The sequence below is a fragment of the Rhinoraja longicauda genome, chromosome 1 (assembly GCF_053455715.1).
Source record: "Rhinoraja longicauda isolate Sanriku21f chromosome 1, sRhiLon1.1, whole genome shotgun sequence".
NCBI lineage: Eukaryota > Metazoa > Chordata > Chondrichthyes > Rajiformes > Arhynchobatidae > Rhinoraja > Rhinoraja longicauda.
In genome coordinates this window covers 126,031,444-126,043,895 of record NC_135953.1, presented here as the reverse complement: position 1 = coordinate 126,043,895, position 12,452 = coordinate 126,031,444, and the positions used below count along the sequence as shown (strand labels likewise).

Below are 12,452 nucleotides of genomic sequence, written 5' to 3'. Positions count from 1 at the left end.
TCCACAAATTCACAACTCTGGGTGAAAAGGTTTTTTCTCATCTCAGTTTTAAATGGCCTCCCCTTTATTCGTAGACCCTGATTCTGGACTCCCCCAACATTGGGAACAATTTTCCTTCATCTAGCTTGTCCAGTCCTTTCATAATTTGATACGTCTCTATAAGATCCCCTCTCATCCTTCCAAACTCCGGTGAATACAAGCCCAGTCTTTCCAATCTTTCCTCATATGACAGTCCCGCCATCCCGGGGATTAACCTGGGGATCAATCGTTTATTGTCACGTGTACGCACAACCTCACATTAACCTACATCCTGATCAGTTCAGTTCACTTACTTTATTGTCACGTGGACCGAGGTACAGTGAAAAGCATTTGTTGTGTGCTAACCAGTCAGCAGAAAGACAATACCTGATTACAATCGAGCCATCCACTGTGTACAGATACATGATAAAGGGAATAACATTTAGTGCAATATAAAGTCCAGTAAGGTCTGATTCGAGATAGTCGAGGGTCTGCAATGAGGTAGATAGTAGTTCAGGACTGCTCTCTAGTTGTTGCTAGCATGCTCAGCAGCCTGATAACAGCTGGGAAGAAACGGTCTGGAAGTTTGCGTTTTCACACTTTGGCACGTCTATACCTCCTGATTGAATGTCCCTTATGATTTCTATATTAACATCTATCTCTAATTTCCTGATTTGTGTGTAAAATCATGAGGGGAATTGATAGGGTGAATGCTCAGAGTCTTTTACCAAGGGTAGGAAAATCAAGAACCAGAAGACATAGGTTTAAGGTGAAAGGTGCAAGATTTAATAGGAACCTAAGGGGCAACTTTTTCTCTGAAGGTCAATAGGTATATGGAACAAACTGCCAGAGGGGTAGTTGAGGCAAGTACCATGATTGCATTTAAAAGACACTTAGACAGATACATGGGTAGAAGAGGTTTAGAGTGCAATGGGATACATTTGGGCAAACAGGAAAGCTTAAATGGAGCTCTTGTTTGGCATGGACAAGTTGAGCCAAGGGGTCTCTTTCCATGCTGTATGACTCTATGATTTTATGACTTTATTTATACAATGCCCTGCTTTGCTATTTTTGGACTGTTGCCAATTTATGCCACTCGTGTCTTCTGCTCCTCACTATTTCCTAACTCCATGCAAACTGATTCTACCTCTCTATTTTCTAAACTAAGATCCTTCCTCTCTACTGCCTTTGATTAATTCTTTAAAAAGCTCCTAGAAAAAAATATCAAACAGCTCAAATAGTTGCCACCAACAGAATCTTTGACCAGCAAAGCCAATGCAGCAGAAAAACTAAAACTTCTCACCGTAACAGTAGAGTCCATCTCCAACACCACTGTAACCAGGATTGCATTTACAGACAAAGCTGCCCTCTGTGTTAATACAGCCTGTTATATGTTCAGTGCACAGTGCCATGCCAGTAGCACATTCATCAATATCTGGTAAGGAAATAATATGTTACATCTTGGAAGTAACTGATACCATCATCACTAATGGATCTTCGGAATAAAAGGACGTTTCTTTAGGAAGGAGATGAGGAGGAATTTCAGAGGGTGGCGAATCTGTGGAATTCATTGCAAAAGAAGGCTGTGGAGGCCAAGTCAATGGATATTTTTAAGGCAGAGATAGATAGATTCTTGATTAGTACAGGGGTCAGGGGTTATGGGGAGAAGGCAGGAGAATGGGGTTGAGGGGGAGAGATAGACCAGCCATGACTGAATGACGGAGCAGACTTGATGGGCTGGATGGCCTAATACTGCTCAGATGAACTTATGAACTTCAGGACTGAGGAATTGGTAATTAAATCATTTCTATGGTCTAGCTAGTTTAATTTATATAATCTGGGCCTGCTGCATAATTGTGAAAAATAAGCCATTGATGCCCACATGGTCCTCGATCTCTATCAATCAGCATATAAGAGGTTCAGGAATGAGGTAGGTCAAACCCAAGTTTTGGAGCTCTTTTGGAACCAAATATCCAAAGTAAACACACTGGTGTCGACCCGAAACATCACCCATTCCTTCTCTCCAGAGATGCTGCCCGTCCCGCTGAGTTACTCCAGCATATTGTGTCATACCTTCGGTCTCAATCACATTGCACTTTCTGTAGAAACAACTAACTGATGATGCTGTTTTATACCAAAGATAGACACAAAGTGTTGGCGTAACTCAGCGGGTCAGGCGGCATCTCTGGAGTAAAAAAATGGGTGACGCTTCAGGACACCAAGTGCTGGAGTAACTTAGTGGGGCACAAAGTGCTGGAGTAATTCAGTGGGACACTAAATGCTGGAGTAACTCAGCAGGACACTAAAAGCTGGAGTAATTCAGTGGGACAGTAAATGTTGGAGTAACTCAGGGGGACACTAAATGCTGGAGTAACTTAGTGGGACAATAAATGCTAGAGTAACTAAGTGGGACACAAAGTGCTGGAGAAAGTCTGAAGAAGGGTCCCGATCCAAAATGTCACCCATCCTTTTTCTCCAAAGATGCCGCCTGACCCACTCAGTTATTCCATCACTTTGTGTCCATCTGCACTTTCTGTCGTTTTTTGATGTACTTGACAAAGATGTAGACAACATAATTGAACTGGTGACTGATAAATATAAACAACATTTTATTGGACTATGGAACAGACAATGATAAGTTGGCAGTAGGGCTACAAACTCCAGAGATTTAGAAGCTCTGGTGGACCTGGAGAAAATGTTCTGCAGTTTGGAAATAATTTAAAAATTCACAAACTTTATAAAAGTAATGCATAATCAATATGTCACATTAGTAAAACATGAAACATGGATGCGTTTCATCCATTCCTTAAAATAAATCTGTTTCATGAAGAAATTAAAGATCACACACAAGGACAATTATAGCTAAGTTATTACCATTGCAATTGTTGCCATGCAGAGAAAATCCTTCCAAACACTGGCACTTCGCAATTCCTTCTGAGACAATACACCGAGCATTGAGATCACATTCCAAGACACCACAGTCATCTTGATCTTGAGAAAAAGGAAATCAAACCAACTTAATAACGCCGACACATGATAAACCAGCTTTTAAATGTCTGTGTTGTCTTTATTCTAAGGGAAGCATAGAAAAAAACAAATCAGGCTCAAAAGGACACAAGTAAAGAGGTGAGGTTGGGATGTTTCTATTGGTATAGGCAATAACAAATGAGATAGCAAAGATAGCCCAGTATCCCCATTTCAAGCTACCACGTGCTATATAGTATTTTAGTTTCAGGCACAAGGAGAAACGTTTGAATGTCTGGAAGCATGTTGTGCAAGAGCTGATGAGTGTACCCAAAATAATTGTGAAAAAAAGAAGTTTGTTTGTATTCATTTCTTATGTCCACTTGCAAATGCAATCAGTAAACAGTGATAATGTGTTTTATTGATTGAAAGATGCAGCAATTGAACAGACACTTTGGCCCACTAAGTCCATGCTAACAATTCATAATTTGGTCACACCAGTTCAATATTATCCGACTTTCACTTCCACTTCGTATGCACTTGGGGCAATTTACAGAGGCCAATTACCGTCAAACCCCACATGTCTCTGGGATGTGTCAGGAAACTGGAGCATCCGAAGGAAGCCCATGCAGTCAAAGGGAGCACAGACAGCACCCGAGGTCAGGATTGAACCCAGGTCTCTGGCGCTGTGATGCAGGAGCTCCACCAGCTGCTGTGCTGTGTATATAGGTAGTGTTATATGCTATACGTTGGACGCATAGGTAATTTGTTAAGTGCCACAAGCCACACATTTCCTTTCAATTAACATGATCAAAGGTCAAGAGTTCTGTAAATAATTCCAATAGAACTTTAATGTCTAACTGACTAGAGGCAGCCTATGTTTCATGCTTCAGTAGAAAAATGTTATTTATGATAGTAAGCATTTTGTTCAGAAGTGAACTGAAGTGGCATTGGAGTTTAAGAGCCTGGCTCACCAAGGCACTGAAGGCATGATCTCCAGACTAAGACATAGAACGTCACCAATGAACCAAAAATCCAGAAATTCAGAGTTGTACTAGTGGTGTGGAGGGAGATAAGGTGAAAGCTGGACCATGAATAAACTTCTTTGGGGGACAGAGAGATCTGAGGGGGTAAATAAATCTTTGAACACAGAACATTAAAAAATACTACACAGGAGGTGGCCCTTCAGCCCACAATGTCTATGCTGAACATCATGCCAAGATGAACTAATCTCATTTGCCTTGAAAGTGACATCATGCTGAGAAAGTAAGTTTAAAAAATCCATTATGAACCTATAATGTGGACTAAATGGATATAGTCTATATGAATATAGCTATATATATGGGATATCTGGATATATGGTTATAACCTATGACATAAACTATATAAACAGAGGCAGAGAGTAAAAGAGAAACAGATTCACAATCAACATTTATGTAATGTTGAATTGGCTACAGCAGCAGCATTTGTCTAATTCTGGGCAACAGACTTATAGGAAAGATGTAAAGGGTTCAAGGGAAGGCAAAAGGTGCTTCTGAGCATGGGTGATTGCATTGGTGAGCTAGAACATAGAACATAGGCCAGTACCACACAGGAACTAGTCCTTTAGCTCACAATGTCTTGGTCGAACATGAAGCCAAGATAAATTAATCTCACCTGCCTTAATTCCCTGCATATCCACATACCTATCCAAAACGTTACTATCACATCTGCTTCCGCCATATAACTGGCACAGGCCAAATTGGCCAAATGGCTTCACTCTGTACTATAACATTTTGTGATTATTGGCATGAATTAAAGGTCCAGAATGTCCTCCCTCATCTGCTTATGTCTGTGCAATGTTTATTGTTCAATAATTAGGACATTTCAGTGGGAGAATTTTACTGTATGTTTTTGATAATTCATCGATTAATATTAAATTTTCTTTGTGGAATTAATCCATTTTGCAGATAAATCGTGTAAATGTTCACGTGACTAAGAAATCAATGGCTAATGAAGTAGTTCATCAGCCCCAATCCCATCAAGTAAAATGCAATTAGAGATAAGAAAACTAGTATGTATTAAACGAGTCAAAGCTATTAGCATTAAATGCGAAAAATTAAATTATTGCTTTCTGACTAGCACCAGTCTCAAAGGCCTCCAAATAGGTGTGATCAAGGTTTACATTGTTAATAGGCCAATCCCTAAATGTCTCGTTGCATGGTGGCTCGTTTGGCTGTGTAGTAGTTGTGCAGTCTAACAACCCAAAGGACCCAGGTTCAATCCTGACCTTCTGTACTGTGGAGATTGCACAATCTCTCTGTGATTATGCAATTTTTTCATGGGTGTTCCAGTTTTCTCCCGCGTTACAGATAATATGTTAATAGATTCATTGGTTACAGCCAGTTTCTCTTCAGTGTAGTGAAGTGGCAGATTAATTAAAGGCGAGCTATTGGGAATGTGAGAGAGAATAAATTGCAGAGTTAAAAGAAATAAGGGGAAAGGTAATGGGATTGATAGAATTGCTCTGCTCTGAGCCAAGATGGACCAAGCGGATCAAATAGCCTCTCTATGTGTCGTAATAATTATCAGTCATTTTTTACCAGACTAGCAATTACCTGATACCATTATCTCTGCCACAAGTGTGGATTTTGGTTGCAGTTCAGGAGTAATCTTATCTTCAATGATACTGGTACTGGCGGAGCTGCCTATGAACTTGGACAGATTCTCATCTTGCAACCCGGCGGTTGATAACAAATTCACCTTGGCGGTAAAGGTAATCCTGGGATCTGTTGGCAAGAATCCAAATGTTGCTTTCTGTTGCTCAATATGCAAGCACAGTCCCAAATTGTCCATTAGTTGTCACTTCAAATCCCCTTCCCGTTTCAAAGTGAACTTTAGAATTCTCGATTGTTCATAGAAATATAGAAAATAGGTGCAGGAGGATCCTATTCGGCCCTTCGAGCCAGCACCGCCATTCATTGTGATCAAGGCTGATCATCCACAATCAGTAACCCATGCCTGCCTTCTCCACATATCTCTTGATTCCGCTAACTCCAAGAGCTTCATCTAACTCTCTTTTAAATTCATCCAGTGAATTGTCCTCCACCGCCTTCTGTGGCAGAGAATTCCACAAATTCACAACTCTCTGGGTGAGAAAGTTTTTTCTCATCTCACTTTTTAAATGCCCCCCCCCCCTCCACTTTATTCTTGGACTGTGGCCCCTAGTTCTGGACTCCCCCAACATTGGGAACATTTTTCCTGCATCTAGCTTGTCCAGTCCTTTTATAATTTTATATGTTTCTTTCAGATCCCTCTCATCGAAATTCCAATGAATATAAGCCCAGTCTTTCCAATCTTTCCTCATATGACAGCCCGGCCATCCCGGGGATTAACCTCGTGAACCTATGCTGCATTGCCTCAATAGCAAGGATGTCCTTCCTCAAATTAGGAGATCAAAACTGCACACATACTCCAGATGTGGTCTCACCAGGGCCCTGTACAACTGCAGAAGGACCTCTTTACTCCTATACTCAAATCCTCTCGTTATGAAGGCCAACATGCCATTAGCATTCTTCACTGCCTGCTATACCTGCATGTTTACTTTCAGTGACTGGTGTACAAGGACACCCAGATCTCCTTGCACTTCCCTCTTTTCTAATCTGACAGCATTGAGATAATAATCTGCCTCCTTGTTCTTGCCGCCAAAGTGGATAACCTCACATTTATCTACATTATACTGCATCTGCCATGCATCTGACCACCCACTCAACCTGTCCAAGTCACCCTGCGACCTCCTAACATCCTCTTCGCAGTTCACACTGCTACCCAGCTTTGTGTCATTCGCAAATTTGCTAGTGTTACTTTTAATTCCATCATCTAAATTATTTATATATATTGTAAATAATTGCGTCCCCAGCACCGAGCCTTGCGGCACTCCACTCACCACTGCCTGCCATTCTGACAGGGACCCATTTATTCCTATTCTGTTTCCTGTCTGCCAACCAATTCTCTATCCATGTCAATACCCCACCCCCAATACCATGTGCTGTAATTGTTCCCACTAATCTCCTGTGTGTGACCTTATCAAAGACTTTCTGAAAGTCCAGATACACTACATCCACTGGCTCTCCTTCATCCATTTTACTTGTCACATTCTCAAAAAATTCCAGAAGATTAGTCAAGCAGAATTTCCCCTTCATAAATCCATGCTGACTTGGACTTATCCTTTTACTGCTATCCAAATGCACCATAATTACTTCTTTAATAATTGACCCAAGCATCTTCCCCACCACTGATGTCAGGCTAACTGATCTATAATTTCCCGGTTTCTCACTCGCTCCTTTCTTGAAAAGTGGGATAACATTAGCTACCCTCCAATCTACAGGAACTGATCCTGAATCTATAAAACATTGGAAAATGATCACCAATGCATCCACAACTTCTAGAACCACCCCCTTGAGTACCCTGGGATGCAGACCATCAGGCCTCAGTGCCATCAATCTACCCAATACTATTTCTCGCCTAATGCAAATTTCTTTCAGTTCCTCTGTCTCCCTAGATCCTCTGTCCTCTAGTACATCTGGGAGATTGTTTGTGTCTTCCTTAGTGAAGACAGAACCAAAGTACCTGTTCAACTCTTCAGACCATTGTTTTTATTTTTATAAAACTTCTAATGGAGTGAAACATCACGGCACTTCACAAGATTAACATTTGGCAAAATATCACAATAAATCAAAGAATATACCAAAAAGCTTAGTCAGAGATAAGGACTAAAAAGGAACTTCAAGATAGAAAGGCTAAGAGGCTTGTTGAGACCATTCTAGAGCATGGACATAGATCATTGAAACCGTAAAAGATAACAGGAATTAAACAAGGGGATAATAGCACTGGTGAGTGCTCTAGATATAGAGAGATTAAAACACTCTTTACTATTTAGTTTAGTTTAGTTTAGAGATACAGCGTAGAAACAGGCTCTTCGGCCTACCAAGTCCATGCTGACCAACGATCACACATACACTAGTTCTATCCTACACACTAGGGACAATTTACAGAAGCCAATTAACCTACAAACCTGCACGTCTTTGGAGTGTGGTAGGAAACTGGAGCACCCAGAGAAAACCCACGCGGTCACAGGGAGAACATACAAACTCCGTACAGACAGCATCTGTAGTCAGGATCTAACCCGGGTCTCTGGCGCTGTAAAGCAGCATATAAGGAATACTCTTATTCCTATTGTGCACCTTAGGTCTCTTGGTATCATCTTCAGACACTAATTGTGTTTCTAATTTTCTCTTTGGACTTTTCACTCATTTTCCAATATTTTGCTCCCATTTTTTAGCAATGTTTAACTTATCTTTTGATTTCCCCTTGTCAGATTAAGGTGCAACATACAGCAAGCACTTCATTATACATTTTAAAACATTGGTAACTTCATGAGCCACCTCCTAACCAAATGTTTAGATCTACATTATATCTCTTCTCTTGGCTTTGGATGGGGAAGACTGATATATTGCTGGCTTAATGCAAATCTGTGTTTGAAATTCTTTTCACGGACATAAATGGCAGCTGGTGCCATTTATAGAATCTTTTAATAAAGGTTGTCAAATTAATTAGAGTTATCAAAGATTTAAAATGTCAAAGGTCCCATTCACGCACCCAGGGAATTTTTCTATTTTTCTATTTTATTAAAATAGATGCACATATCTGATGATATGCATTATCAAAAAAACACAAAAATACTGGAAACTATTCAGCAGGTTAGTCAGAAACTGTAGAAGATGGGTTTGAATTATTGGCTGTTCCACAGATGCTGCCTGGCCTGTAGAATTTTTCCAGCACTTTTTGTTTGTATTTCAGATTTTTCCAGCATTTCCAGATTTTAATTTTTAATTTTCAGGTGATAATGTACATGCATTTGCTTCCGTGGGAAAATTATTAGCAAGTAATAGGAGAAAGGGAAATATTTCTTACCTACGGTGGATGAAATATTTGCAAGTTGACAGGATCGTCCGTTTGCTCTCCTCTGAAACCCGTTACGGCATAGACAGTGAGCGACTCCAAACCTATGCTCACAGATGTGATCGCAATCACCGTTCTTATACAGGCAACGATCAGCACCTGGAGTAAAATAGGTAGTGTATAATAATAGCACAAGAAATCTGAATATAGTTCATAACTATAAGCTTAGACCTTGCTGAGAGACTCAATTTATCGTTTAAATCTTTGGAGAAGTTTCAGTTAACCAGGCATTATGGTGATATATTCGATGACCAGTAATTGATTCAAAGTCATTGGAAAGAAAAACACTGCATTTGAAAGTATTTGTGTACAAATCATTCGTCAACTCGTGAGCAGAGATAAATTGCTGAATGTGAAAATCCACAAGTTACAAATCACCTCCATAAGCTGCAGGAAAATAATAAGTGGTGCCCGGTATATTGAATGGTATGAATTTCCTGCACTAACATTGTAGATATGGATGGAAAGTGGACATTGAACAGATTAAACAGAACCACACTTTTCCATTTGATTGTGTGGCAAGTTTTAATTATTCCCAAATATCTGTTTTGGCAACTGTTACAACTGTGGAATCTCACGTTGCAGATTTTAATTATTCTTAGAGAATTAAATGGAAAAAAATAGTTTTACTTGTCCATACTTTAAAAAAAATTTGAATCCTGTATGCATTTCATTTTTGATTTGATTTTCTCAGCCTGATTTCACATTGAGTTTGAGGTAACAGTGACTGTTTCGGACATGAACTATTACTGAATCTCTGATTTGATAAAGAGATGTACAATTGCTAGTCCCTGTTTACACTGGCAGGGGGTCTACAAAGGCCATTATCGCCTGAAAGGTGAATTGGATAATACCTGTTTCGTGGGTGCAGGTAAAGTTTCGTTTAGTTTACAAAGGCCATTATGGCCTGAAAGGTGAATTGGATAATACCTGTTTCTTGGGTGCAGGTAAAGTTCAGTTTAGTTTAGAGATGCAGCTCAGAAACAGGCTCTTCGGCCCACCAATTCCGCACAGACCAGCGATCCTCGCAATTAACACAAGCCTACACACACTTGGGACAATTTACACTTATACCAAGTCAATTAACCTGCAAATCTGTACGTCTTTGGGGTGCGGGAGGAAACCGAAGATCTCGGAGAAAACCCATGTGGTAACGGGGAGAACGTACAAACTCCATACAGACAGCACCTGTAGTTGTGATCAAACCCAGGTCTCTAGTACTGCAAGCGCTGTAAGGCAGCAATTCTACCACTGTGCCACCGTGCCGCCCTAAAATTCATTTTCAACTTTATCTACAGAAGAGCATGCTTGGAGTACACCTGGGTGAAATTGCATCAGCTTCAAAACCAAATGAGGCCCCTGTGTACACTATTTAAGTTAGCACATCTGACCTTTATCTGAAGCTCACCAAATCATGTTACTATTCGTAGAGTTTGTTTCAACTAATGGATTGATTCCTCTAGCATTTAATTGTAGAAATGCAAAACATGGAGAGATTAATATTTCAAGCCAATGAAGCCCATGATCATTTTTCAATGAGGAATCTTTCATCAGACATTTTAAGTCATTGCAACAATTGGCCATTTCACTGGAAGTATTATTGGAAGAAGGACACATTTCTCTTAACCAGCAACTAATCAAATTCTCAGTCCGCCATCATTTCTCACTAATGTTCCCATACCAAAACCTGTTGTCTTCTACACTTGACATAAAATGACCTCTAAAAGTTGGGACAATGGAGTAGAAATGTCATCTCAGCATGCAGCTTCCGTTATGTTTCTCTGTCTCTTGTGGGTCTCAGCAATGACTGATACCTATTCTTTGAACAGGACAATCAGGGTTTGGGAATTGTAACCAAGTGAACAGCTTCCCACTGGGTGTATACATTCATTGGCACAACAGCGTAGCGTACCTAACTATTTCAAAATGAAATATGGTATGCAAAATGGTGTGCAGCTATAATTTTTAAGTAGAAAGGGACATGCAATGACCACCCTCAATCAAAGTTTAGTTTAGTTTGATTTAGAGATACAGTGTGGAAACAGACCCTTTGACCCACCAAGTCCACAACGACCAGCGATCACCCCATACATTAGCACTACCCTACACAGTAGGGAAATTTTTCAATTTTACCAAAGCCTATTAACCTACAAACCTGTACAAAAGAGATGTTGCCTATCCTGCTGAGTTACTCCAACATTTTGTGTCTATCTTCGATTTAAACCAGCATCTGCAGTTCTTTCCTACACATTTAACCTATAAACCTGTACGTCTTTGGAGTGTGGGAGAAAACTGGAGCACCCATAGAAAACCCATGCGGTCACGGGGCGAACGTACAAACTCTGTACAGTCAGCACCCGTTGTCAGGATCGAACCCAAGCCTCTGGTGTTGTGAATCTGTGGAATTCTCTGCCTCAGAAGGGCAGTGGAGACCAATTCTCTGAATGCATTCAAGAGAGAGCTAGATAGAGCTCTTAAGGATAGCGGAGTCAGGGGGTATGGGGAGAAGGCAGGAACGGGGTACTGATTAAGAATGATCAGCCATAATCACATTGAATGGCGGTGCTGGCTCGAAGGGCTGAATGGCCTCCTCTTGCCCTATTGTCTATTGTCTATTGTAAGGCAGAAACGCCACCGTGCCACCCTAACTCAAAGAAGTTCAATAACATGAATGACATTAACAACCTTTCGAGGTGATGCAATAGCCAAGTCCATAGCAATGACAGCAGTTGTCAACAAGTGCAACTTATCTCTGCATAATTACCTGTTATTAGCACTAAATGAAAATATCTTGCAGTGATTATAGTGCCTTGAGGGAACAAAGCAACAATGTCAAATTAAATGTTAAATTGATGGGTGATCATAATATTTTTTATTGTAACCTTACTCTAAGTCCAGCACCCTGTTTATCGCACAACCTTTCATGTAGGTTTCAACAATTGTAGCTAAAAATGTTATTAAACCACATGCAATGGCTCAGTTAAAAGATTCTTGTGAATATAATGTTAATGGAGCTTTCCAATGCACCTTGTGTATAATTTAAGAAAATAAAAATTGCTTGATGTCTGTTCATTAGAACTATTATTTTGATTTATCAAACAAAGCAAAACTGACAAGTGAGGGGGGAAAACTGCAGGTGTTGGGAATTTGAGATTAAAAACTGTAATGCTGGAAGTAGTCAGCATTTTAAACAGCATCTGTGGAAAAAGAAACAAAGTTAACTTTTCAGGTCTTTGAAGACTGAGAGGTTAACAGCTTCTCTTTCCAGTATTTTTGTTGTAAACTAGTTGTTGCCTACTACAAGGCACAAAAATAAAATTAGCAATTGAACAATGAGCCAACGACATAATCTCCCATCCCATCTACCAAAATATTCATGGATAAACACCAAATGCTGGGGTAACCCAGCGGGACAGGCAGCATCTCTGGAGGGAAGGAATGGGTGACGTTTCAGGTCAAGATCCTTCTTC

The 12,452-nt window shown here is 40.2% G+C and overlaps 1 protein-coding gene across 1 annotated transcript in view; it reads right to left on the bottom strand.

Moving 5' to 3' along the window:
* Positions 1–12,452, bottom strand: part of egf (epidermal growth factor) — a 95,152-nt gene that overhangs the window by 28,402 nt on the left and 54,298 nt on the right. The window contains exons 15-18 of the mRNA XM_078412433.1: positions 8,935–9,081; positions 5,580–5,750; positions 2,893–3,009; positions 1,322–1,453 (exon numbers count right to left, since the gene is read on the bottom strand). Coding sequence (XP_078268559.1) covers positions 1,322–1,453; positions 2,893–3,009; positions 5,580–5,750; positions 8,935–9,081 — 567 coding nt within the window. The remainder of the gene's footprint in view (positions 1–1,321; positions 1,454–2,892; positions 3,010–5,579; positions 5,751–8,934; positions 9,082–12,452) is intronic.